This window comes from Calypte anna, chromosome 1 (assembly GCF_003957555.1).
Source record: "Calypte anna isolate BGI_N300 chromosome 1, bCalAnn1_v1.p, whole genome shotgun sequence".
Taxonomy (NCBI): Eukaryota; Metazoa; Chordata; class Aves; order Apodiformes; family Trochilidae; genus Calypte; species Calypte anna.
Window position 1 is genome coordinate 32,615,034 of NC_044244.1, and position 27,802 is coordinate 32,642,835.

General features: G+C 43.2%; 1 protein-coding gene across 1 annotated transcript in view; it reads right to left on the bottom strand.

Moving 5' to 3' along the window:
- Window positions 1-14,250: 14,250 nt before the first annotated feature.
- PPM1H (protein phosphatase, Mg2+/Mn2+ dependent 1H) overlaps window positions 14,251-27,802 on the bottom strand; it is a 130,341-nt gene continuing 116,789 nt past the window's right edge. The window contains exons 9-10 of the mRNA XM_030449655.1: window positions 23,409-23,560; window positions 14,251-16,550 (exon numbers count right to left, since the gene is read on the bottom strand). Of these exons, the coding sequence (XP_030305515.1) occupies window positions 16,403-16,550; window positions 23,409-23,560 (300 nt within the window). The 3' untranslated portion in view covers window positions 14,251-16,402. The remainder of the gene's footprint in view (window positions 16,551-23,408; window positions 23,561-27,802) is intronic.

A 27,802-nucleotide genomic window follows, 5' to 3' on the forward strand; every position in this document is an offset into this window, starting at 1 on the left:
AACCACCCACGCAGTGCCATCTCCTAAACTGCTGGCATGTTTAAAGGACTTGCAACACCATTTTTTGTTTTGTATGCAAATAGCTGGAAGTGGCTTTAATTGCAGTGTTAGGCAGTTGATTTTCTTCCAGGGTGTTTCAAGGGAACTCAGCTTCTGGTTTATATTGTAGGGAGCAGTCACACCATGAGTTGAAGTGGAAGGATTGTGGGTGAGAACCAGAGCTAGGAGTGGCAATGCAACATCAGAAATTTCTCTTCCCATGTTTTAATAATTAACACCTTTGAGCTTGAGCATATTGGGCTGCTGAGAGCTCTTGCGGTAATTAAAGACACCTTTCCTTGCAAATGGTTCTCAGAAATTCAAAGAAGAAAAAAAAAAAAGGAGGGTGATTCTATGATTCTATGTATAAAAACCCCACCTCACTGGACTTGTCAGTTATTCAAATTTTCTTCAAAGTTTTGGTCATCTCAAATGGTTTCTCTGGTTCTTGCTGAAGCAGCATTGTTTTTGTTAACATAGTAGCAGAAAATTTTTATTTAAAAAGTACATTCTAGTCCTGAACTGCTGGTGCTTCAGCAGTAAACAAGCCACATAGTTTGGACCCTAAGTTGTCAATTAAACCGTGCTTAGGAATTTTTAACATGAGAGCTCTGAGATGGAATCCCACAGTCTCCCAAGATGTCATGTGTCACTAACCTTGTAGGATGCGTTTACACTTAGGTATGTAATACTGACAGGTGTTAGGATGAAGTCAGTGATAAATTAAGGGATCAACAAAAAACCCCAAGGCAATCCATTTGGTAAAAAGCAGTCATTCCTTTGGAAGTGTTTGCGACGCCTGTGCTGCTGAGGATGCTTATTTGTAGTTTTCCAGAATTAGATTTGAACCCATCTAGAGTGGGCTTTAGGTGGGAAGAACTATCTAGTGTTATTTTGGGAGGAACAAAGATTTCTTGGTATGTGGGCCAGAAGCAGCACCTTTATTTTCTTTATTTAGGAGAATCTTGTCATGGGTAAAAACACTGTTTAGAAATGTTTTAGTGTGCTGTTTACATTATTAATAATTTTTTACCCCATAAAGTTGAATTTAAATAGAGTAATACGGCATATAGTTTATTACCTTCTCCTCGTGTCCCTACAGCATGCTATAGGGACCAAGACACGAATGATGGAGACACAAGTTGATGGCAAGAAGATGCCCAGGCTGACATACAGCTTTCTGTATTCTTCAGGTCTGTAATACGTGGGCTTCAGCTTTGGTTTATTTTCATGGGGGTTTTGAGCTTGTTTTTATTGTTACCATTTCCCTCTCTGCACCTCCCTCTGCCCTTTTAGGGAGATAGATGTCTGTTTAGGCATTTATTCTTCAATGTCTTGATAATGTATATGAGATTTCATGGGGATTTTCTCTATATTTCATAATTTGTTCTATTGCCGTGTCTTTTAATTTTTTAAAAATAACTGTTATTATTTCATATTTTGAGGGTTGAAATATTGTTTTCTGGTCTCCTTCTCCACCAACCCCATTGTATGGATATTAAGAGGACTACCTTAGTTTCAGGTCAGATAGCTTTTCATCAGGCTGGTGAAATGACTGCAAGCATTCATCCCCCGTGGATGAAAGCCCAGCCGGCAGCATTTATGTTTCCCACCTTGAAAAGTGGCAAGACAATTACTGAGATCTTTGTAGATGGGCTTTAAAAGCTGGGCATAATCCAGCAGTGAATGAAATGCAGAACTGTCAAAATTGGTGACATTTAACCCAACCACACGTCAGTCCAGGTGGCAAGATAAATCGGCACTCAACTGTTTCCAGCCCATTTTCCTGGTGAGTGCTCTAAAATACAAGGAACAGTTTTGGCACCTCCTGTGTGATTTTTGTACACGTGCATTCACTTGTGCAAACACACTTCCTTCTATATTTTTATTTTCTGGTGTCGGTAAACTTTTAAAGCGTTTGTCTTTCATTTCACACCCCTCTTAAAAACAGTTGTTCCTCTGGAGAGAGAGTGCTCACTTCTCCCTTTGCCTTTCATCCTTTCTCTTATTTGTGTGACGGAATTGCATCACTCACTCGTGACATTTCAGTAGTAGAAGCTATGCTCATTTTAACCAAAAAACATTCCTCTGAAATAAAACCTAGGTATATTTATTTGTCAACTGATGCGCTCTGTAAGCTCCATTAAGAGGACTAAGTGATAAAAAATAGTAAAACGTGAAGTGTTTAGGTGGTACTGAAATCTGCCTTTAAAAAGAGCAAGAGCCAGCAATCCCTTGTGCCAACCTATTTTATCTCTTCTGAAGCTATTTTTCATTTACTGTAATGCTGAACAATTCTGTGTCACTGTGTGCTGTAGATTCCCAATAAGAGCAATGGGGAAAAAATAGTTAAGGAGAAAAAAACCAACTTGCAAATTTTGTCTATGTTTGTGTGCAGCTCGAAATGAAGCTTTACCATTTCTTAACTAATGAGGAACTTTTCCATGTGGAATAAATTCTTAGTACTTAGCAGCATTAGTAATGCTTAAAAAAAAAAAAAAAAAAAAGTATTTAAAATAGTTCAGTTGCCAACTGCCTTTGACTGTCTCAGTAAGACATTGAAACAGCCCTTCTTCTCTAAATTAATAAGGCCAATCACAGCCACACAAAGACCAGAATGACCGATCATTCTTCTGGTGTCCTCGCTATCTTTACTGAGGTCAGATAAATCACTTTCAAGCTGTTAAATCAATGATCATAAATTAGGGCTCTGTTTTTACAGTGCCTTGTGGGAAATTCTCATGGTTAAATTAATCTAACAGCTGCAGTGAAGAGCACCTCCCACAAGATCATGTCAAAAGTTCTCCCCCTCCCTCCCTTTTTTCTTCTTCTTTTTTTTTTTTTTTTTTTTTTTTTAAAGGGGAAAAAGGACTGCATGATTTGTTTTTACCTAGCACACAAAATGGAATCTCTCCGTCTATCCCTGCTAATTCGTGTTTCAATTGTACCCAGCTGTTTAAATTGCACTGTGCAGAGATTGCCTTGATCCCCAGGTGCTGGTACTCCATCTGTGCTGCTCTGAGAGACTATTTACAGCAGAGGTTAGGCCAGCGATTGCTGGGATGGAAAACTCATTTCTCAGCCTGGCTTTTATTTACACTCTTATTAAAGATCCTTTCACTCATGTTGGAATGGCAGCTAGTGGCTGCAGTGAGCGTTTGGCATCGAGCCAAGCAGCAAAATTACCATGTTGATGAAAGATAGCCTGCTTCCATTTTAACCTTTCCCTGTTCTCCCCTTTCCCTCTGTATTTGCATGAAGAAGGATGATTATTGAAAAAGATAGGGGGACAAAGGGATGAGAGAATCCTTGTCAGCTGAGCTTTTCAAGGGATAAACCAATGGTTTGTGACCAATTTGGAAAAATCCTTACTGCCTTATTAATTTCCTGCTCCTTTCCCTTAATTGCTATTAGAGCTTATTTTCACATGAAGCACAAGAGCTGCTCAGGCTCTGCTCGTCTCCTTCCCCCACTGCTTCCCTGTGCCTTGTGAAAGCAACCCCGGGATATGTCTGCAATGATGAGGTTTCTATTTCATCCCCGATGCAGGTCACACAGAGCCACAGCAACACTCTCAAAAGAATTTTTTTTTTCTCCTTACAAGAATACCTCTTAGAAATGAATCACCTTCCTGGGAGCAAGTGGCTCCTCACACATCCCATGGTATATAAACCAGGGGCAGGTGAGGGAGGTTATGAACAGCAGCCAGGGGAGACTGGCATGCAATTGTCTTGTTGTGGATCTAGATGCATTTAAAGAAGTAAAAATAGTGCCTATTTCTCCAGAAACCTCAGCACTTTTTTTTTTAGGAGCAACACAGGACTGGTGAAAAGCAAAAAACCCCCACCTTAGCTGTTGTCTTGACATTGTCAGGTGCCAGCTATAACACAGCACAAGAAGGTGGAGACCCCAAAACCTCCAGCATCCCAGCCCAACTCCATTTCTGAGGCAGACCATGACCTGAAGTGCAGCAGCAATACAGGGTCTGGACTGCCAGCACAGATGGCTTTTCTTTCTCTTTGTCTGCTTCCAGGGCAGAAGGAGAGGAGAGCCTGTGTTCAATTTCCTGAATGGAGAAGCAGTGCTTCTACTGAGAAGCTTACCAGAGATGATGGTCTTGCTCCTGAAAAGTGTTTTGGGTAACATGAAGATACCCGTTTTCATAATAACAAAAAGAGGATACAGCCTGAAGGATTTAACCCTCTACTTGGATGGTTGTATCCTACTGTTTTGTGGTTTTTTGTTTGTTTTTTTTTAGCCACTGCTGAACCTTGCAGGTCCCCAAGAATTGTTGTCTCCACTCATCACCAGGAGGCTCAGAAGCCTGATGCTGGCCAGAAGCAGGTGGCTTCACAGGACCAAGCTGTCCGAGGGTGAAATCCCACAACTTGCAGATGTAGGGAGCTTTTCAATACAGAGGCAGCTGTTGATCCTCCAAAGAATGAAGATACTGTAGTATTCTCTGTTCAATTCTTAAAACTCAAGTTTTGTTCTTTTGAAAATAAGGCACCCAGAGAAAGAGGTGCCTTGCTATTTCTTTGCCTCTAATCCCCCTAAGAAGTTTAACAGAAGCCTAAACATACATTAAGCTGTATGCTGGATAAATGACAGCTGAAATAGGTGTATTCACAGATCACTGCCTGCTGTCAGCACAAACAGATCACACCTTTCCACATCTTAGATGCTGCTCAAGTTTCTGCACTATTCTTTTTCCTATATAGGTACATAAAAATAGCTAAAAAGTTATAAATTGAATTTCAGTATTCTAAAAGAGTCTATTTATTGGAACCCAATCTGTGCCATATAGCTAACTGCAGAACTTCAGGTTCATTGGGTGCTGTGGTTTTTTTCCTAACTGGACAAGTACCTTGGTCTCCTGCTACCTGCATTCCTAGTGAAGCCAGCACTAGGGAAATCTTGCAGGAATAGTAGCAAAGAAGCTCCACAGGGAAAATTTACAGAACTGTAAATAATTTTTTCTCCCTCTCTCCTTGTTTTTTTTGTTTTGTTGTTGTTGATGTTGTTGTTGTTTTTGACACTAAGCAGACTTAGTGCATTCTTAGAAAAACGTAACCACAGCAAGACTTACTATCTGAGCACTGTGTTTAATATTTTTCCCATTCATAAAATACTTCTGTGTCTGGACCTGAGACTTGGTTTGCTGGGTGTGTTTTGATTTTTGTCTGGCTCATTTGAATTCCTTCTATGCTGGTACTCAAGCACAGAAAGGCTGAGACCAATGTTCCAGCACTTCTAACATCGTCTCAACTCCCAGATGTAAAATTCAATCGCATGAGTGCTACTGAAAAACAAACCCTAAGAGGGGGTGCAAAGACCAGCAAAGTAAATTTATTTTTTTTAATTGGGAGCAAAACGAACTCAATCCTCAGAAAATGCGGCATAAGAAGTCTGCATTAGGAGCTTGTTTGTGAAGTACTTTGATCTCAGCTAGATGAGATGCAGTTGACATTTGGCTCACAAAGCTCTAGGGAAAGCTGGAGGATGGCAAGAAATAAGATATCTGGTGCAATTAGCTGCTGTACCAACCTAGGAACAAAAGCAAACAGGCAGAACGTGGGGACAAGAAGATCTTTCAGAATCAAGGTCTAAACAGCTCAAGGATGTAGCAATTCCATGGTCTTTGTACATTCTTCGGAGATTCCCTATTTGAGTAATTGGTTTGTCTGTTTTTAGATCCTGGAGAACTGCAACTGGATTTGGCTGCTTCTTTTCTCCCCTTCCCCATCCCAGCCCCTGCTGTGACACTGCCCTACGCCTTGCAGCCCCTTCCCCAGCCCACGGCCACTGAGGCACTCGGGCTGCAGGATTATAAATTGAATTAACAGCCATGTAAGAGATCTGGAGGGGCAGAGTTCAGTCTTGAACTCTTTTGAAGCAACTGAAATGACTGCAGGTGCATCAGTTGTTTTTACATCCAAAGGCTTTATTGAATACTGTACCAGGCAGAGGAAGTGTCTCTCTTCAGGAACAGTTTCTGCTGGTTGATGAGGTGCCTGGTCATTTGTCTTCAGCTCTCATGAGAAACCAATACCTATGTTTGTATTTTTACTCATGGATATCTCACAAAATCACCATATTCTTAAGCGAAACCAGAAAAATGTCAGGTTTGTTTGCTCAGCCCCCCCCAAAAATGTTGTAGCAATAATTACAGAACTAAGCAACAAATGTCACATCTGGAGACAAGTGCTGCATCTGAGCTAGTGTGATAACCTTCAGATCTTCCAGTCAGCTCCTCATTTGCAGAGAGTCAATTGTTTCCCTGGAGAATAGCTGAGCCAAAGTAGAACCTTCTAAAATCATCTTAAAGCCATTAAAGTTTCTTCTTTCAAATAGGAGAGTTCACATATTGCATGGAAGGTATCCCTGCCCACACAAGGGAGCTGGAACTAGATCATCTTTAAGGGCCCTTCCAACCCCAACCTTGCTATGATTCTATGATGTAAGATGGGTTTTGTTGGGGTTTTTTTTTGAGATAATGAGCAACATCAATTAATAAAGAACTCATTTTCCTTTCTACTGGGCTTCCATTTGGCTGGCATTGATTCTTGCCTTGCCAGCAGTGCTGTCTGTCCCAGCACCCATAGGAAATGAGCAGTGGGGAGGGAGGTGGATGCCCAAGGACTTGTGGACACATCTGAAACAGCAGTTGACTGCTGTTAAGGGATTGCCTTCTACTGCTTAAGGGAATGAATTCTCAGGGGTAAAGATCAGGAGAATTTTGATTCTTCAGAGCTTAATAAATTATGCACTAATACTAATCTTAGTTGTAATTCTAATCTTAGGTGGCCTAAAATTAAAGAAGGTTCGGAGATCTCATCTGTCCGTGCATCTAAATAATCAGTCTTAAATTAGCTGCACTAAAGGTCTAATTATTTTTTCTACTGCAGCTTCCTCCCTCTCCCCTTCCAATTTTGCAGCAGAGTGCTGCAGACTATTTCTGTGGCTTCAAACTTATGAGTAATCGTTCTTAAAATATTTTTTCAAAGTCTCCAGATCATCTCTTCTTCATCTACCTGAGACATGCTTTGTCTACCTGGATCATACTCCTTTTAATTAACACTGTTCTCAAAGCATAATTTCTCCTGAAATCATTTTATGTCCCAAATACATTACAGCATCCTTTGCTTTGCACAGTGAAGGCTTTTTAGAAAAGCCTTCTAACAAGAACAGGATGTGCAACAGCTCTGGTTTATATAAGCCTTCCTGGAAAGCACAAGAGAAACTCTGGAATCAATAAAGGCTGAAGTAATAGCATAAAGAGGAAAACTTCTGGTGAAGGTACACTGCTGCACAAGGATACATTAAGAAGATGAAATATCAGGCCTTGGTTTCACAGTAACTGTACCAAATACAATAAATCATTGGGATCATTCCCTTCTGTCTCTTTAGTTGACCAAGAACATTGAGTAGACTGCCATGAATACATTGTTTGACTTAGCACTGATTTATTGCCTACAGGAATAACAGAAACTGATGTCCAAGTTTGAAGAGTTGTGTGTCTATTACCTAACAAATGAAAATAACAAGTCTTGATTGATCTACAAGCTTATAGAATTTAGGGCATAAGAGATGCAAAAGCAATAGGATGGCACGAAGCAAGCTCCTTTCAGTTTACTTGACTGGCAACAGCTCTCATCACACCATGTTACCAACACTTATTTATTCATCCGATACCAACAAAGCAGGCAAAACTGTGCCAAAGTTTACTTGCACAGCAATTTTAAACTTGACTCAATGGTCAGACTGCAATAATAAACTGTAGGATTTAGCAGGAGAGTGAGCAAGAACCAGAGTGAGAGTAACAAATGGCTTCTCTTTGCACCCTCTGTTAAGCTCAGCGAATGCAATGGGCACATGGAGCATTTTAAAAAGTGGGGGAACAAATATTTTTGGTGTTCTTTTACTAAGTGTAAGGTGAAATAGATATAAGGATGACTGGTTGTGCTATAATGCTGTATTTCAAAGACCTAAGCAGTAGATCCATGCCCATCTCAGTCTCTTGCTGGCAGTCAGGGTGGGTATTGCCCGTGGGTCTGTGCTGGTCCAGCACAGAGGTTGGTGTCAATTCCTGCATCTCTGGTACCTTCAAATACATCTTTGGTTACTAAATAACCATGACATCTTGCTGGGGTGGAATCCAAAAATTCACCCTTGGTTTTACTAAACTTGGAGCAGAATTTGACTGCGAGTCTTAAGCAGCTGGGGAGGAGGGATAAAATTATTCCAACTGTGTTGTCATTTTAAAAAATTACCCTCAATGTCTCATGCCACAGAGAGAGCTGATAGCTGATGGCTTTGAACAGCTCTTCACTGAGTCAGAACATGGCAACTGGCAGCCTGAGCAATGAATTATAATCTCATGGAAGCACGCAGCTCACACAGTTATCCTACAACTGAACTCTTCCAGATCAACCCATCCACTAATGCACCTCACAGGGATTCGCTTCATTAAACTGAGTGAGACCTTTTGTCAGTGAATCATCCATTCCCCTGTATAGCAGAGTGTGCTGCTACTCCATATTGCACAATTAGTAACACACAAAGAGACTTAGGCACTCTCTGGGACAAAGGCATAATAATAATGGTTATAGATATAGATGGATATATATAATTTAAAATTTTATTTTAAAACTTTGTGCATACACTTCTTCAGCATCCTCCTCTTTTGTTCATTGCACTGAAAAGTTTCAAAAAACACAAAATATATCCCTTTACTAAACATTTTATGTTCTTACAAAAAGATTAACATTTCACAGTCACAAAGCAGAAGTACATTGGTCAAAAACATCTTCCTCCAGCGGTTCCTCCATTCTTCAGGACATAGAAAACCCAGACAGTTGTACAGATCTCAAAACAAGATGACTTCTTCTCGAATGAAGGAAAAGGTGGCAGCTATTAAAACAAAAATAAATCCCAAACCAAAAATAAATCCCAAACCAAAAATTCACCTATGAAAGAACACCATCAGCAATGGTAAAAAAAAAAGGAAAAAAAAAAAAAAAAAGAGAGAGAGATGAGAGTGGAGGTGGACAAGGGCATCCTCCTTCAAGTACATCACAGGTAGAAGTACAGCAGCACAGTTACAGCATCATTTGGTCACTCTCTCTATGGCAGCCACATCACTTTATCTTCATCTAAGACACATGGAGGAAAACTATTTACACACCAAAAAAACTGAGGAAGAACAGCAATTCCACAGTCTGCAATTATGTTTGACACAAAAATGCTGAAAATATTTGTACATAAAATATAAAATAAAGTAAAACACCAAGTGTCCTGGTTTGGGCCAGGATAAAGGTGGTTTTCTGTTTCTGTACTTTTGCTTTTAGCTAAGTCCCTTGTAAGTAGTTGCATTTGCTGAAATTAACAGCAAGTTTCTCATGCAGTGTGTGTGCTTTTAGGATTGATAACACTTGATGTTTATAGTTACTGCTAGAGACTGGTATGCAGGGCCAAGGACACTGCTTTCCTCAGCTCTGAGGAAAATATTTTACCGTCCAGGAGGACACAGAGGCCCCACCTGAACCCTCCTTTAGGGAGGAACGGACAAGATAAATGCCAGAATTGACCAAACAGAGTATTCCATCCCATATACGTCACACTCACTATAAATTTGAGGCATCACGTGGGCCGAGCCAGATCTTTTCCTGCTTCCCTTCCTTCACCCGGCATCCTGGAAGGATCCTGTCTGTTCATCTGCCTGTGGTCCTGATCCGTGCCAGCCCATATCTGTGTGTTCCTGCCTCCAGTTCCCGACTGCTGCCGACTCCAGGAGTCCAGCCTGGACTTTCCCAGGGCTGCCCTACAGCCTCGGTGGTGACGTGAGAGTTTATTGGGGGAAAGGGGGGAGGAATGTGGTTTCCATTTTCCTGTATATTTGTATATATTTAGTAATTTTTTCCCTATTTACCATTACTGTTTCATTAAAGTTGTGTAGTTTAGTTTCCAACCCATAAGTCTCTCTCTCTTATTCTCTCTCCTTTCTCTATCAAGGAGAGACAGATTAATAGAGAGCGTCTGTTATTCGGTTTAATTGCCGGGCCAGTGTTAAACCGTGACAGATTTCTTGGCGCCCAACGTGGGGCCCGAGCTAATTGGCTCGAGTCCAGTTTAAATTTTGACTAAATTGCCTGAACAGTTTGAATTCCAACTCCAGTGAAAGAATGGCTTTCCTGAGCTGGAATCAGACCTTGTTCTTTGGAAATTTCACAGGGTTGGAGATTAAACCAATCGTGCCGTACCTTTGGTATTTAGGGTATGCAATCTGTCTTTTCGCAGCTGGAATTGCTGTTACTTTGTGGTTTGTCTTTCGTAAGAGCTGCTTAAGAACCATCATTGCAATATTGTCCTCAATACTGGTGTATATCATGGTGCATGGTGCAGTAGTGTTTCATACAGAGATAAAAAACTTGGTTGGTAATTACACTCCCAGTTTTAATTTGGAAAATTATACCATTCCATCGTATTTTGGGCTGACTCCACCTGATTTTAGTAACAGTAGCATTTCATCTCTCAATCTTTTAGTGGGTGTTGTTAATCTCTCTCATATATTGGTGAGGAGTAACACAAAAACCACAGTAATGAGATTGAGTATGCCTTTTCGGAGGCCGAGAGTTGCTGTTCGGAGAGTGAGAGCTGCTCCTCGTACAGAGAGCACCCCCACTCCTGCCTCCCCAGCCGCTTCTCGCCCCCCTCACGCAAGGGCACAACTCAGATAAGGCCGGCCAGCATCGCCAGTGTTTCTGCTTCAGCTTCAGTTGCTGTGTCTACTCCCACAGACACTGCTGCTGCTCAGAAAACAAGCCCTGCTGCTGCCACTGCTGCAGATGCCTCAGCCTCTCCCCCTCAGCCCACACAGTTACTTGTTAACCCTGTAACTAGGAGAAAAGGAAAACAAGGGAAATCAGAAACGAGCCGTAACCCTTCCAAGTCTGAACAAGATGACCAGGTGATAGAGGAAATAGAGGATAATGGCTCTCCTCCCAGACCAGGTAGAGCAGCTAGTGCAGAGTCAGATGAGGACTCAGACTCAGAATCTGCTCAGCTCTATTCCATGAGAGACTTGCGTACTCTGAGAAAAGATTTCAGCCGTTTTCCAGGTGAACCACTTCTCTCTTGGTTACTCCGATGCTGGAATGAGGGGGCTGCTACCATAACATTAACTCAGAAGGAAGCCAGGCAGTTGGGATCCCTGGCCAAAGATGCAGGTATTGATCGGGCATTTGGGGAAAAGGCTGGAACTACCAGCCTGTGGAAACGACTCTTGTCAGCTGTAAAGGAGAGATATCCCTATAAAGAGGAAATAGACTGCCCACAGATCAAAGCACGCAACCTTGGAAAAGCTATCAGGTATCTCGAAGAATTGGCTGTGCGAGACGTGATCTATAATAATGATGACATTGAAGATCCCTATCACGTACCATGCCCTAAACCTATGATGCAAAGGTTTGTGCATGCTGCACCACCACCTTTTAATCATACACTATCAGTAATGCTATGGGTTCCTGCAGAGACAGATACAACTGTGGGTGATGTGAGAATAAGAGAGAGAGACTTATGGGTTGGAAACTAAACTACACAACTTTAATGAAACAGTAATGGTAAATAGGGAAAAAATTACTAAATATATACAAATATACAGGAAAATGGAAACCACATTCCTCCCCCCTTTCCCCCAATAAACTCTCACGTCACCACCGAGGCTGTAGGGCAGCCCTGGGAAAGTCCAGGCTGGACTCCTGGAGTCGGCAGCAGTCGGGAACTGGAGGCAGGAACACACAGATATGGGCTGGCACGGATCAGGACCACAGGCAGATGAACAGACAGGATCCTTCCAGGATGCCGGGTGAAGGAAGGGAAGCAGGAAAAGATCTGGCTCGGCCCACGTGATGCCTCAAATTTATAGTGAGTGTGACGTATATGGGATGGAATAAGGGGTGGAATGTCCTGGTTTGGGCCAGGATAAAGGTGGTTTTCTGTTTCTGTACTTTTGCTTTTAGCTAAGTCCCTTGTAAGTAGTTGCATTTGCTGAAATTAACAGCAAGTTTCTCATGCAGTGTGTGTGCTTTTAGGATTGATAACACTTGATGTTTATAGTTACTGCTAGAGACTGGTATTGTTATTCGGTTTAATTGCCGGGCCAGTGTTAAACCGTGACACCAAGGCAGGAAGAAACACAGCAGATTTGCTTGGAGTATGTAGTGTTGAACCAGCAAAAGTCAAAAGCCAAAATCCTCTCAAACATCAGGTGTGGTTCTTCAAAAATATCCTGAAGGCACAGAGCTGACTGTACCTCCCACACCTCTTCTCATAGTTTAACATGAAAGTAACTTTAACATGGAAATCCACTGCTAACTACAGACTCTGACCACTTCTCCTTTAGCTTGTTAGCCCTGTTGTTATTTAGAATTTATAAAAAGAAAATAATACCTCTCTTCCTCCAGCATGAGGCCACTGAACATCATGAACATCAGCCCTCTCAGAAAACACTCTTGTGCTCATGAAGGAAGCATCATTCCATTTATGCACCAAAAAGATGTTTGAGTGCCTTCTTGCCTAAGGTGTAAACAACATTTCTACGTACCTTCTTCAAATTAAACAAAGAAGAGTTTAGGCTGCAGTGTAAGAAAAAAAATCTCTGAAATGGCTGTACTGCCTTCTGCAACACAAGAGAATCATAGAAGCTTCTTGGTTTCCAGTTTCTAGAAACTGGAATGGATTAGGTACCAAAGCACAATGTTACATCGCACTGCTGGCTACTCTGAACCACATGGCACATCACCTCCTTCCCTTGGCCCTGTCCAGACAAGGCAAAAACTTGCCTGACTCTAAGCAGCTCCTATGTACAGGCAAGGACACAGCACTGTGCAGAGCAATGTGAATACAGAGGTAACTCAGGACTGAGGTCCCTTGCTACTGAGGCTTAGACTATTTTAGATACTAAGGTAACTTCACTGGCAAAAAAACCTCCAACCAACCCACAGTGCTGCTGGCATCAGGCAGTTACTAAAATGCCATGGCAGGGATGTAAAATTTGGAGCTGATGCCCAACTTTCCCCAGTCTGCTCCTAATCCAGGGGCTTCACTGGGCCCTAGAGCAGCTGAAAGTCTGCACATGGCAATACCCATCCTGTGCCTACCTGAAGACTGGCATTGTGTACCATGGATCCTCCCTGCCATCGGTGATTTCTAACATTGTGACTCCCAAAATAATTCAGCTTACAAAGGGAACTGGAAATGCTTTTAATTATTCTTCCTTCTCACACAATATTTCCTCAAGAAGTGACTGCTGCCTCCTAGTCACACGAGGCTTTGGTGTGTGTTATGTATTTATACCACGCCTTGAAGCTGAGCACAGAGCACAGTGCAGGCACATCAGAAGCTCCCAGTGAAAGCAGGCAGAAGGGAAAGCCCAAGTGCTAACACAGCAGCACATCAGAGGCATGCCAGAGAAGATGCTCCAGGATGGCAAGCATGAAACTGTATAGAAGATACTTCATAAAAAAAAGGCAAAACAAAAAGCATCACAGCATAGCTTCAGTCACAGGCATCTGTGTAGGAAGCTTTTCATTATTCTTTAAAATTCTCAAAATTCATTAATTGATGCCAATCATTATTAATTGTTGATACTGTGCTTCCACCCTGTCCAGGAGAGGCTGTGAGAGCTAACAGAGTTCTGCCTGGGCACAGCCACTGCAGAGAAGCAGTCTGACTGTGGAGGCTGATTCACAAAGCCATACCAGCACCCGTGAGATTTTGCTATGAAAAATCACCAGCCTGTCTGCTCCCACCAAGTCACACACTCTGCCAACCCATCTCTCCAGAGGTACATTTAAAAATACCCCTGAAGGAGAAGGTGCATTCTCCATGGCCTTGAGGTTTCACTTTTACATTTTGGCAAACGCTACACCGGGAATTTATTTCCACCACATTGTATTCAGTGGTTTTATCATGCCTGGCATTTGCACTGACACCACATTAGCAAATAATGAAGACCAACAGCTCATGGGCACTGAAATATTTGACTTGGGCTCACAGTCGGTACCAGCAAGCATCAGCTTCTTCGCTTTTCATACGACTCCACCAGAATTGCCAGCATTAGTTTCTTTGTGAAAAAGGATCTGAATTGCTAGAGGACAGTGCGACTGCATTTGCGAAGAGACAACAGGAGTTACACAGAGCATGAAAAGCATGTTTACAAGTTTATTAGGAAAAAAAAAAAAAAAGAAAGAAAAAGTGCAAGAGAAAATCTCTTGCTTAATCTTTAAAACATACAAGGAGCCACGTGAAAAACATTCTGGATTCCAGACCTCTCTTTTCACCCAGCTGCACACAGAAAAAGAGGCAAATGAAAAAAAACAAAGTAAGGAAAGAATAGATAAAGCATGACAACACATAGTCAGATATGCCATTGATTTATGCTGAAGCTCTAGAATACAACACATTGGTGTTCTGCACAGCTTTATCACATGCAGGTCCCGGGGAATGCTTGGAACAGTTTTCAGGCTAAAATCATGCATTTTGCTGCATGTTTGAGCCATTACACACTCTGTATTGCCTCCTCCCAACCTGAAACTCCTACTTGGTGTAGAGATTTAGAGCACGGGTAGCTTAAGTCCACCGGGTCAGTCCCACATGAACTTCCAGGGGCAAAGCAACACAGCCCTGGAGCAGCCGTGCCGCACAGGCGCTGCGCAGTGTTCACAGAGCACAGGATGAATTGCAGACCTGGCAAGCTCCAGGCCATGCCTGCTCAGGAGAAAGTCTGCAAAGGGTACATTCTCCTCCTCCTGCTTTGGAAAGGACACAACATTTGTGAGCTGCCTAGCCAGTGCTCTACAGTTCTGTCAGCTCCCTGTCTTTTGGCTCTCCAAGCAGCCCAAACCAGGTGAGCAGCTCTAAATGTGGTCTGAGGGTAAATCAGGTTGAAGTTGGCTCCCCAGCCAATCCAACCACCCGTAGTTAGAGCCTCCTGACTTTGTTTTTCCTTCAGTCCCTGCCAATGAAGTAAGAGTGCTGCCTGCTTGAAGAATAGGCAACCAGGTTAAGCTTCAGATTTGCTCAGTCGTTTCCCTCCTGGAGTAATGCTTTCACTCTGGCAATATTATACTTCATTTTTCCTTATTTAAATTAATTCATCACTTCTAAAAAAAAGCTGCTGAAGCAAACCAAGGGCTTGCATCTACCACAGCGATCTTTTGATTCTTGACTACAGTCCTCAGTAGCAAGAGGACACAAGATTATAAGATGTCACTTTCTAATCACCAAGTCAAGTAGACAAAGGTATACTGAATAATAAGTGAGACAGGAGGAAGTTAAATGACTTTTAAATAGACAACTGTCTGGGTATTCAAATTGATAACAAGAACAATACCACCATTTCCAGTAGGAATCCATCTAAAAGTACACTCAGGAGCCCAAATAAATGTACTGAATGCCAGCTGATGCAAAAGCTGTATGGTCAGGGATCCTTTCAACAGGATAAAGCAGGCAGAACCATTCAGTGAATGAAAAATCTCTGATCCCAAAGAAACCATGGCCTCCAGGTAAATATCCCATAAAGCTGAGTTTGTGTGTTCTGTATAATCATGGTATGCACACAACAAGGAATCTGGACAAACAACTCCTCACTCACACCAGAATAAATCTTGCCATCCAGAACTGTGACCTATTTCTCCTGGTCAGTTTTGCAGGTGGCTGTTTTAGCTGCAGTAAACAGGCAGAGTCACACTGAAAACAATTTCAGTTTTCCTACTAAAATACAGAAATATAGTCTGCTGAAGAAGAGACAGGAGAGGAAAATGGAGATTCGAAAGACTACACGTTTGAAGTTGTCCATAGGTAAATCATGAATGCAACTTTTTGAAAGAAGAAAACTCTTGAGTCTTATATATGTATATATAGGTACTTTTAAATGAGATGTAACCCAAGTCACCTCCTGAATATTTGAGGGTAGCTTTCAGGAGCTTCCTTAGCTTCTGGTACCCACTTCTACTTTCACAACTGAAACGGCTCTCCCAAGCTACATGGTAAACTGAGAAAAAACCTAATTCCCCACCTGGAGGGATGACAGAATCCATAATATGCTAGCAGCATTTAAATCCCATTCCTGTTAAGCACCAAAACCATTTCTATATGGAAATCGCAATCTTAAGGATAATCTTTAATCATATACAGTATATGTGCAGAGCCCTACCTTTCGGGCAGAAAAATACCCCTCCAGCATTAGTTTTGAATACATTACATCAATTGGAAGTGTCCTGGTCAGATCACCAAAACCATTGTCTCTTACAGGCCCTTTCCCCAAAAGATCCCAAACCTATAACCACTCCTGGTGCTGCTTTCAGGACTGTTTGTTCCCGTGTATGAGAGGGATGACGTAGACAGAGATGTCATCTCCAGAGCCCAACCTGTCGTTGGATATCCGCCAGCCCCGATCCTTCAGCACTCCCCTGGCTCGCATCACCAGGTCCTGTGCCGCCAGCGTGTACCTGTGGAAAAGGCAGAACACAGCCAGGGAAGTCTTCATGAGGGAACTGGGTTTTCACAGCCTGCAGAATTTACTGCCCTGAGCTACCAGGACAAGCTGCCCCGTGCTTCCGAAGCAGGTGGGAGAAAAGCGAACCAGTGCGTAGCCAAAAAGCTACAACCCCTTTTCAGGTCAGTGATGGCTCCTGCATCAAAAGCTGAAAGTATCTGATGGGCACCAGCTGGTGAGAGTCACCCATCATTCTGGGTGCGTGGCTTCACAAGTTTTCAGAAAATTATTAAAACATTTGTCTTAACAAATCTGCTTTCTGGAAGTCTGAAAAAAAATGAGGGCGCTACTTGTTGAAAACTACGTCCTTGTGGACTCAGACATCTCAAGGTAAATATGGGTCAACCATTTCAGAGACAAACTCGAACAAAGAAAGTGATTTGAAAGTAATAGAGCACTAAAAATAGAATCTAAATTGCACTTTAAACCGAGCAGACCAACTTGTCTGTTTTCCTTGGCCATAAGAAAGATTTCTAAACATCTTCTATTCTGAAATTGGAAAAGGAAAAGTACAGTTAATACAGCCAGATTAAGAGTCTCACAGTCCTTTCACATTTATGCATTCAACGAAATCTATGTGAATGTGAGTTGTCAAGCGCTTAATTTAGTGAAAAAACAAGTTTCATGTTGCTTCGAAACTCCCTGCTTGTGCTGGGCTGAGCTGCATTGGATTTATGGGAGTTATTTTCTGTCCTGAAAAAATAACAGATGCTGCTCGGGGCAAAAGGCTGTCAGAATCCAAAAGGTGGTGCATGACAATGCTCCATCCTGTTCTTCCTTATTGTTTTACCTGCTGTTACTAGATCCACACATCTGTGCACTCACTCAGAGGCTTCCTCTGAAGGAAAATCTCATTATCAAAGAACCACAGAATCAGAGAATGCTAGGGGTTGGAAGGGACCTTGAGAGATCAACAAGTCCAACTCCCCTGCCAGAGCAGGGTCACCTAAAGTAGGTCACACAGGAATATGTCCAGGAGATTTTGAATGTCTCCAGAGAAGGAGACTCCCCAACCTCACTGGGCAGTCTGTTCCAGTGCTCTGTCACTCTCACAACAGCTATTGTCATGTGGTTTTCTTCATCAGTCCAACACCTGGCTGAGATGATTTGAATTTAGTTGGGTGAAGGCAAACTTTTCTATGATTTGATAGTTAAAAACTAATCAAGACTGACAAAGAAAAAAAAAAAGTTCAATATTGTGTCTGCCTGTGCATAAGTACCAACCTCCAATATAATGGGGGAGGTGGGGTGTCTATGAAGCCAGAAACACAAGCCAGCAGAAGCAAAACCCACCTCTGTACTTTCCTGAAATCAGGAAGGACAAGAATGGTTTGCACTTCAAGACCCAATTTTCTAGGCAGGATCCTTGGTCAGAAATGATCTGACCAGATCCCATCTGAAGAACAGGAAAGAACAGTATCACCACTGATCAGAATCAGTGTGTGCAAGGAAGGGGGAGAAACTTACCGAGTATCTAAGACTGTTCTAACCCCCAAAATTTTCACCAGAGAATGCATTATTAAATGGTGATTTCTATCAATAGAGACTTTATTTATTTTCTGGGGATAAAAGAAAGAAACCCCCCAGCTATATTCTGACAATTTTTGTGCCTTAAACTCTAATTACTCCTTTGAGCCAGGAATAGTTTATTTGCTCTCTAGAAAAATTTCTTCAATACAAAAGAACCGACATCTGACTGCCCCAAAGGTTTGATGTTAAATCCAAGTAATGTACAAAAGTGATGCTGTACAGAAGCAATGCCCTCCATGATCCTCATGGGACTCTGTGAGAAACTTTCCAACCCTCACAAGTTTTGACAGAAGATTTACTTTCATCAGTAAGAGAAAGGCCCAAGACATGAACTCTAACACACTCATTTGCACACTTGTACACACTGCCTGCAGGTTCTGAAATGTCTGTACCCACAACCTCGAGCTGCAGCAGCAGGATGTAGCAAGCAGCACTGCCTATACTGTCCTAATGTGACATGAAAATTTTATTTTCTACAGGCAAAAACCCCAAACATGCATATTTGCACTCCCCAGTTCCCAAATCCCCAAATCAGATGCAGGGCTAAGGAACAAAAGAGCTCCACGTGGCAAGTGAGAAAGTGGAATATTTATTCACAACATGCCTGATGCTGAGTGAATCTTTTCCAAGGATTTCTCAGCTATTGTCAGAATTTGAGAAGAAAACACCCATCATTCTGTGAGAAAACTTTGTCTTCTTCCTTTTTCCAATTAATAAGGGCTGTCCACATTGAAAGAATACAGCTGAATGAGTATTGCTCTTGACTGTGTAAAGCTTTTGCTTCTCAATGTTTGGAAGGGGCAAAAGAAAAAAATAAAACAGGAATTTGAATAAACCAGAAATCCTCTCCTAGAGATACTATGAAACAGACAAGAAAACCAGCACATCGAAACAAAGGAAAAAGTAGAGCTGAATTGAAGGTGATGCTGCTCAGCTTGGCACTGGAGGAGACAGGGTGAGTCTCTTGTAGCTGGAGATGAATAGCAGCAGCAGTCCATTACTGAATGTTTTCTTCTCCAGTGCTGTGAACTTGGGAGTCAGCTGTCAAGACAGCATTAGAGAACTGCTGAAATAGTTTTAAAGTACCCACTTCCTCCTAATGAAGAGTCTCGCTGAAATACAACTTTTGTGTTTTAAGAATAAGTATTTTTTTCTTTTGCTGAAGCTTTCAGTATTGATCAGTGAAAGTACTGCAGAAGAAATGGTGATAGTAGGGAAAACATACTGCTGCCTGAGCAGCTTCTTATCTTCTCACACCCAGCAAAGGTGGAGCAACTCCCCAGCATCCTCATAAATCTCAGCGAGTGTGAGTGAGGGAATGAAAAAGGAGAGGAGGGAGGACGTGAAGTTAAAAAGATTCCCAAGGTCACAGTGGGAAACCCTGCATAAGTGCAGCTGAAGGGAACAGGCAAGAGCCACGCTTCTCCATCTTCATAGCTTTTTGGAGAAATGATGTATGGAAAGCAGAAGTGTGTCACTACCACCTGTTCTTCACTCAGGGTCCCCTTCATGCTCTTGTCTGTCACAATCCACGTAAGAAATGAGCTAGGTAAGAAATACAACTCCAGCTTCTTCCCTCTGTTGCAGCCCTCAGAAAGAAACTGTTCTCTAATCGAGTCTGTGCCCATCAACCATCCCACTGCCCAAATCCCCTGAGGCTGTGTCTGCATGGCTGGGTGCAAACAGACCCAAAGACTTTGCTCTCTCTGCACTTGGAGATGCCCAGGCGCATGCTACATTTGACAGGATTCAAAGATGTTTTTCTGTGGGCAACAAACACTCACAGTTCTGACAGTAAATATCAGCAGGGGAGTCCCAAGAGTATTGCCAAGGGCTGTAAGCTCTTACCCATCAGGCTATAAAATTACTCCTAATTCAAATGGAATGTATATTGTTCCCACGAAGAGCTAATTATGTAGCAGATCAGTACTCTGCAGCTCTAAGATCTTCCTTTTTTTTTTTTTTTTTTTTTTTTTTCTTTTTTTCTTTTAAATATGCTGCTGTCAGGGAGTAAGTAGGCTATTGGGTCAGGCAGCCCCAAGGTCTGCTCCACAAGTAGGTTGTCCAGAAGACCAAAGCATTACCGAACCCAGAGGACAAGTCTCTTACATTCTGACAAGTTTTCTACATCCCTAGAGATTTTACATTTCCAGCTGATGACCTCACCACAGACTATGTCACTACACCCATCACAGAACCTGACATTTTCTGGGATAACATTTCCTTTAAACATAACACTGATAATACAGCACACGAGATTTCCCTGTCACTGACTAGTGAGAGGAATGAATGCAGCTCTGCAGTCTGAGCTGCTATGCTATTGTAAATTCATTAGTTATACCTCATTTGGGCCACTGTGAAGTAATTATGTAAAACCTCTCACACTGTGCTTTAAACCCTTTAAATATTCTTTACAACCAAGCAGCAACAGCAAGGTAATTTTCATAAATATCACTGTAAACTATATGAGGGACTGCTCTAATTACCTTTTGCAAGATCGTATGAGAAGTGTCTTGCCACCACTATTTGTAAGCCTCTAAATGACCTGGCACAAAGTTACTAAAAAGAACAAATTAATTTTCAATCAAGGTGTCCATTCATAGACCAGTAGGTCAAACACTAATAAATGTGTTTGTTCTAACTCATAATACAGCAGGCCCCATTCTGGAATGTGTTGTATAGTCACGCTGGCACAAACAGGGACTAATCCCCCACAGTTACTGGGGATAAACCAGCACAAAAAAATCTAAATGAAACAAAGAAAATATCTTTTTTTTTTTTTCCTTTAGTGTCTCTGATTTCCATGAGTGTTTTATATGAGTAATTTTTCATCCATTATAACAAGTCAAAAGGGTGGAACAATTTATTCCCATCCCTGTTGAAGCAAATATGGTGGCCATCACCAACTTTACAAAGACCAAAAGGAACAAGGCAGATACAATACACCCCGAATGTATTCCTGACACAGGACCAGTGAGGATGGTAGGAAGCACCAGTCTTTTCCAGCTTCGAGGTGACAGTGGAGACAGAGCAGGGCAGAGGTATTACATAGAATCATAGAATCATAGAATTGGCTGGGTTGGAAGGGACCTCAGAGATCATCGAGTCCAACCCTTAAACCACCATTGCGGTTGCTAGACCATGGCACTGAGTGCCACATCCAGTCTCTTTTTAAATATCTCCAGGGATGGAGAATCCACTACTTCCCTGGGCAGCCCATTCCAATGCCTGATCACTCTCTCCGTAAAGAAATTCTAATATCTAACCTAAATTTCCCCTGGCACAACTTAAGACCATGCCCTCTTGTCTTGTTGAAAGTCGTCTGGCAAAAGAGCCCAACCCCCACCTGGCTACACCCTCCTTTCAGGGAGTTGTAGAGAGCAATGATGTCTCCCCTGAGCCTCCTCTTCTCCAGGCTGAACAGCCCCAGCTCTCTCAGCCTCTCCTCATAGGGTCTGTGCTCGAGTCCCTTCACCAGCCTGGTTGCCCTCCTTTGGACCTGCTCCAGGACCTCGATATCCTTCCTGAACTGGGGGGCTCAGAACTGGACACAGTACTCGAGGTGTGGCCTCACCAGGGCTGAGTATAGGGGCAGAATCACTTCCTTGGACCTGATGGCGACGCTGTTCCGGATATTTCACTAGGTGCCTTCACAAGAGGAGATTCAAGGGTGTAGAAATGAGAGCAAAAGCTCCCTAGCACCTCTAAACAGTGCCAGTGAATAACTGAAAATATTTTGGGTGGGTCACCTCCTCCACCCTTAAAATAATGGTCTAACTGTATAACACAGTGCCAGATACCCTGGAAGGTCCCCTCTCTAATCCTGCCTGGTCTCCTCCCAGAGAAAGGGCAGAGACACTTCCATATGTTGCTGAAGTAGGGACAGCCCTGGCTGTCATTCATGACATATCCTCTCAGGACAAGGAGGTGGGGAAGGTCAAAACATTGCAGTGGCAGCTTCATCATCCATTCACCCAAAGACTGAGTGCTTGCAGCAAAACATCATTTTGCATTCCCTGTCTGTGTTAGGGCAAGAAAATTCTGCTCACAAGTTACTTTGGAGCTGCTCCCACATTAAAATCCAAGTGGGTGTCAGGGTGTTGCAGTTATCTTCTTTGTTTGCTGATGGGGAACAGGGCTGTTCTTACGAAGAAAGATGAAAAACCAAGCACTGAAAGATGAGTTTCCCTATGTCCTCAAGAGCTGCCACATCTAAAGGACTGTAACTTGAGCTCTTGCATGGTCGCTCACATTTTCACTCGGATGACAAGATATCTCAGAGCTTATTTCTGAAGCTCTGCTTTCTGCCAGCCAACTGAGGATGTGGAAAAAAAGCTCTTCCCCACTCTCAGCCCAGGGCGAGGGCAGAAGACAGTGACAGCAAGGCCTGAATTCAGGAGCAACACTCTCTTCCCTTCCTGAATAGCCCCCCTAGGGAAAGATAAAGCTCTTTTCACTTTCACAGTCCTCACTTTTACAAGCAAGAGACTTCTGATCACTAGAGTAATGTTTTAACTCACAGTGAGACCGAACTCAGCAGCAGACAGATGGATGGACTCCCTCAAGGCAGGCAGTGCTCTAGTTGTTTAGGAACTTGTTTGTTTGCTTGAGTGAACGTTTTAAAGAGAGAAACTGATCAAGTAATAGGCGATAAAGACATGAAAATAAAGAGGATGAGTTAGGTTAATATTGTGCAATGAAACACAATCCAACTAACTGAAACAGAATCAGACTTCCCACCTACTTTGTCACTGCATCTGTCCTGCAGCTGGTAGCTCTGAGCATCCCCTACTGCAGGAGGGTTTAAAGGTCACAGCATGACCAGGAATGAGTAGTAACCACACCGTGCAATATTTATACATACCTACAGTGAAAGAGAGAGAAATACATGCTGATGATGTCCCAGTGAGAAGCAATCTTTAGTGTTAAGGGACTATTCAAAGGAGTTGAGGGGAAACCTGTGACTGCTGGAGACAGAGACTTATTGCCAAGACCTCAGCCTCCTACAGTCTCCACAGGGTCCTGCAAAGCATACAAAATGGATTCCGTGCCAAAATACCATGATACCACAACCTTTCCTTTGAAGGTAGGTAATTCTGAGTTATAACAGACTCCTTCAGCCCCCACATTTGCTGTAGAGGCTCCATCCAACTTATAAAAGTGTCTTCATGTAACTGTTGCATATTTACTGATTGTTATGTGTATCATACATTCTACAAAAATATGTTACCAGAAAGCACTCTTCCACAGAGAATCTAGAAAATCAGAAGTGAGCACAAACCTGTGGGGATCATCCGGGTCACAATTTGGTAGAAAGTTAGTGACAGCTTCTGCCACTTCTTCATTCAACAGCACATCCCAGAGGCCATCAGTAGCGAGGATCAGAACATCATCTGGCCCATGCTCGTACTGCAGGAGGTCATAGACTCTGACCTAAAACAAAAAAACCCAAGAGACACCCATGAAGGAAGAGACTGTCAGGCCTGTTTGTGAAACACTGACGAGTTTAACTCCAAGTTAGCAGGTTTGGCCAGGGCTCCGAAATACCTCTCCTGCAGCACTGCTGGGGTGGTATCCAGTTTGGCCCTTGGGCCAGCAGCTCCTTCTGCCCTAGCTGGGATGGACACAGCTCCTGAACGCAGCTGCCAAGCACCGTGCCACCAGCAGGTGGGTTTTTCCTCTGTTTGGGAAGATTGGAATTTTCCTCTTGGTTGGGAACCCACCCAACCAAGGTGGGTTGCCAGCAGCAACCTGAACCTCCCCCACCCTGCAGCCTGGTTTGGCATGTGAGGCTCTTCCCCATCACTGGCAGGACTAGTCAGATGGAAACTGAATAATTTATTTAATGAATGTTTGATATTTTCTAATAAAATATTCACAAATAATTGTTTTCACTATTTGTCCAGACCCATTTAACTCTCCCAGATAAATTGCACCCATTTGGAAGTGCCTGTGTGGCAGAAGGCACCACATTTGTTTTTCTAAACCTGAGGCAGCTGCTGCACTCAAGAATTACAGCCTGTAGTTTGATGAAATGGAGAGAAATAATTTACCTGCTCAGTTATGTGTAGCTGTAAGGAGTTCAGTGGGTAAAAACCAATTCAAGATCTGCACAAAAGTGAACCCCCAGGCCTATCCACACAATTAAAACCCCCACTGGCTTCACCTTGCCAGCCCAAAGCCGCAGCCAGGCTGACCGCTGCTGCTGGCACCTGCCCCACAGCCTGCCTGGAAAAATAATTCTACTGTCCTCTCCCCGAGGAGGCTGGGGAAAGCCAGGATTGGAGGGAGCAGACGTGCCAGGGGGCTGTCAGCTGAGCCCCAATACTAGCAAGAGGCCGTGGCAAGTGTTTTTCAAAGGAGCCTTTAGCTCAGTGTAACTCTGCTTCCAGCACAGGCTGTACTCCAGCTGACAAATCGCCCGCCAGTCCCGGGCTGCGATGGGGGAGCCGTGAGGAAAAGCTCAGGGAGCGCTTTAATTACGGCGGCAACAACCGCGGTTTGCAAGGAGCGTGACAACCTTGGCAAGGCAGGCACAGGAGAAAACCATCATCTGTACTCAAGTTTGGAAACGGGGCCTCTCGTCACGCACTCCGCTCCAGCCTCAGGCTCCGCTGACAGCCGCGGCAGTTGGGAAATTTGTCGGGACAAGCACTTGGCATCACTTGGAAATACGAGCTGTTTTATCCTCCCTCCTGGTGCATTCTCCCCTTAGGAGCTGTGGAGAAGGCAATGCACATAAAATGCCCGGACCTTTTAATGTAATTATGATTTTATGGGGCTGCAACCAGTACCACAGGAAAAAAAAAATCACCTAGCCCTGACTGCTAATCCTCACTTGTTCGCCTTTCACTCAAAGGCACAAGAAGGTCATTTGTAATACGTAACCTATACTTCATTATCTAAGGTAGCAGCTGAATAAGGGCTTTGGAGAGGATTAAATCAAGGAAAGATACTCTCTTCATTAGAGCATATCTCCTTATTCAGACTGAGTGGGAATACTGTTAAAGAAAAGATCCCTGTGTGCAGCACAGATCTCACCTCAAGCTCACTGCACAGAAACCCATAGCTGTCAGAGTCCCCATCTCCCAGAATTTAGTTCAACCTCTAACTGCCCAGGGTTTCACTTTGCAAATCACTGAGGTGTGGAGGATATGTTGGCCAACACAGCCATCAATAAGCAGCACGTGTTCTGGTCAGATCTCTTGGGTACAGGCAAATATTTGAGAGAGCATCGGGGTTAATGCTCAGGGATGCACTTGGCAGCAAGGCCCTCAGAGGAATAACCAAGCTTTGAATTTCAGTGCTGGAAAAAACACACCTACTGTGGCTCTCCCACTCAGGCAAAGCACACATTACACCACAAAATCATTTCTGCAGCGTTGATGGGGGAGAAGGCAGGATGGCAAAACCATGCATCACTGATTTGAATCTTCCCAAAATGAGCAATCTCATCTCACCGAGGAGTGGCGTTGGGGCTGATAAGAAATTTCTCAAAGGTACCTGCAGCCAGTCCACCAAGGACCAATCCTTGGTCAGCACAATGCTAGAGCAACACCCACAAGAGACTATTTTATCAAGAACATGCTCAGGGGTTTTTTGGGAAAAAAGCCCCAAAACCAAAACCAATCACTATTTTATGGCTAGTTTTGGAACAAAGTAGTTACTTCTTAAAAGTAAAAGTTGTGTGAACTGAGCACCTCCAGAAAGGGTTGCCATTGAGAAGGAATTAGATGTCAGAAGAGATGGAGAGAAGGGCAGTGGGGTGAGCAATAAGGGATGCTAGGCTGGTATCCAGACTAAAGAAAAGAGAGTATCAAGGTTACAAGAGGCAAACTTGGGGCAACTTCAGGTAAGGGCAACTCTTATAAAGAAGGACCAATTGCGCATGCAACAAAATGTTTGCTGAAAATGCATCTTTGACTGCCTTCCAGTTACCACAGCAGCAATGTCCACAAATGACTTTTATTCTTAAACTCTTTTTCCAGTCTTTCCTACAACTTCTAAAATACAGCTATAGGTGTCCCCCATATATTGCAGACAAAAATGAGTTAACTTAGGGCTGTCCTGCCTATCATAGGTTCAAGTGATGCTCACAGACCACCTCACCCAGGTGCAGAAATAAGCCAGCTCCTAACCCTTCACTTTCCTGCTAGCACACACCCACACACTGTGCAGCACTCCAGAGCATACCTCACACATACTGTACAGAAAAGGCGAAGGAGTGTGATATGCCAGAGTTTCAGAAAGATGAGGAGTGATCCAGGGAGTTACCTAAGTGCCTGCAACAGCAAGCAGCCCCACAGTACTGTGAATCTTATGTCACCAAAAGCAGCTCATTGGCTCCAATGGAAATCACTAAGTTGTTTTTTTTTTTATTTTCCCCAATTCTAGAACTAATCTTCCCAATGACTGCCCTCCTACCCATAGATGTATTTCAGGAAACAACAGTGAGGTTTAAGTGATGTTCTCTCTGTGACAAGTTTGCACAAAGCTGAATGCACTGCAAAACTGCTAGAGCAGTTGGCCAGACACTGACTGGCAATGCAGAGGTTTCTTTAACTGGTGCTGCACCCTCAACAAGTTTCCTAGCAATTCCACCCCAAATCTTCAATCTTTCCCTTGTGACTCATTGCTTTGGCTGCTAGATGCCAATGCTGATAGCACCCCACAGAATTCACGACCTCTTTCTGAAACAACATGGGCTGCCTATGTTCTGTTCTCTGCCTTCCATGCTGTCCCGAGAACTTTGTCAGCAACCTCTCCAGCCTACCAGCCCCTTCTGTGCTGTCCTGGAAAGCTTTCTAATTCTTTAAGATCTCTCTGGAGTATCAGGCAGCCCTCGAAGTTGCCCAGTCTGGTCACCATATTTCTACCTGATCTGTCTTGATGAAGAGAGGCTGACCTGTGAACTAGCAGAACTTGACTTGGGCAAACCAGAGCCAGCCAAAAAGAAGGAGCACCAGAACCTTGGTAGCACAGTCACCCATGGCATCAAGCACTGGGCTACACTCTATTTTATCCTGACTGATACTGACAGATGTCTGCTGATAGGTAATAGCAGATACACACCACTAGAGCCCTTAGTCACACACAACATCATTCTGAACATGTCTTATGCAGTTGGTCACATAAGGCCCTTCTACAATCCAGGTGTTTGTTTCTCATGTTGCTCACCTACACACAGTCAAGACCGCCGAGAAAAATGCTCTGGAGAAAAATGCTCTGGGCAAGCAATGAAAGGAACAGGTGGGCTGGTTTGATATTTACATTTCAAATGGATCTACCCACCGGTCAAAAAACCTGCACTTGGCTGCTGAAAAGGAGCACAGCAGCTCTGCGAAGGCACTGAGGCTTTTTTGACAGGGTTGCTTTTAAGAGGCAGCCAACGTTGAGTCCCTGCGGCTGGAAAACCATTCGCAGCAGAGTGACACATGAGCCTCCAGCCACCTGAGGTGCTCCTCATCAGCAGCCCCGGGGGAATTCGAGCCAAACAACAGCCCACATTCACTAGCCTGGGCTATTGATCAACTCAGCTACTTCAATAAATTAAACCCTTTCTTAATTGTATCGCCCCTTTTTATGTGCATTGTTATCCGGTGCAGCTTCACTGGCAAGCGACGAGATCTTTCAATGCTACCCTCCAAGTAATTTATATGTAAATAATAAAAAGCG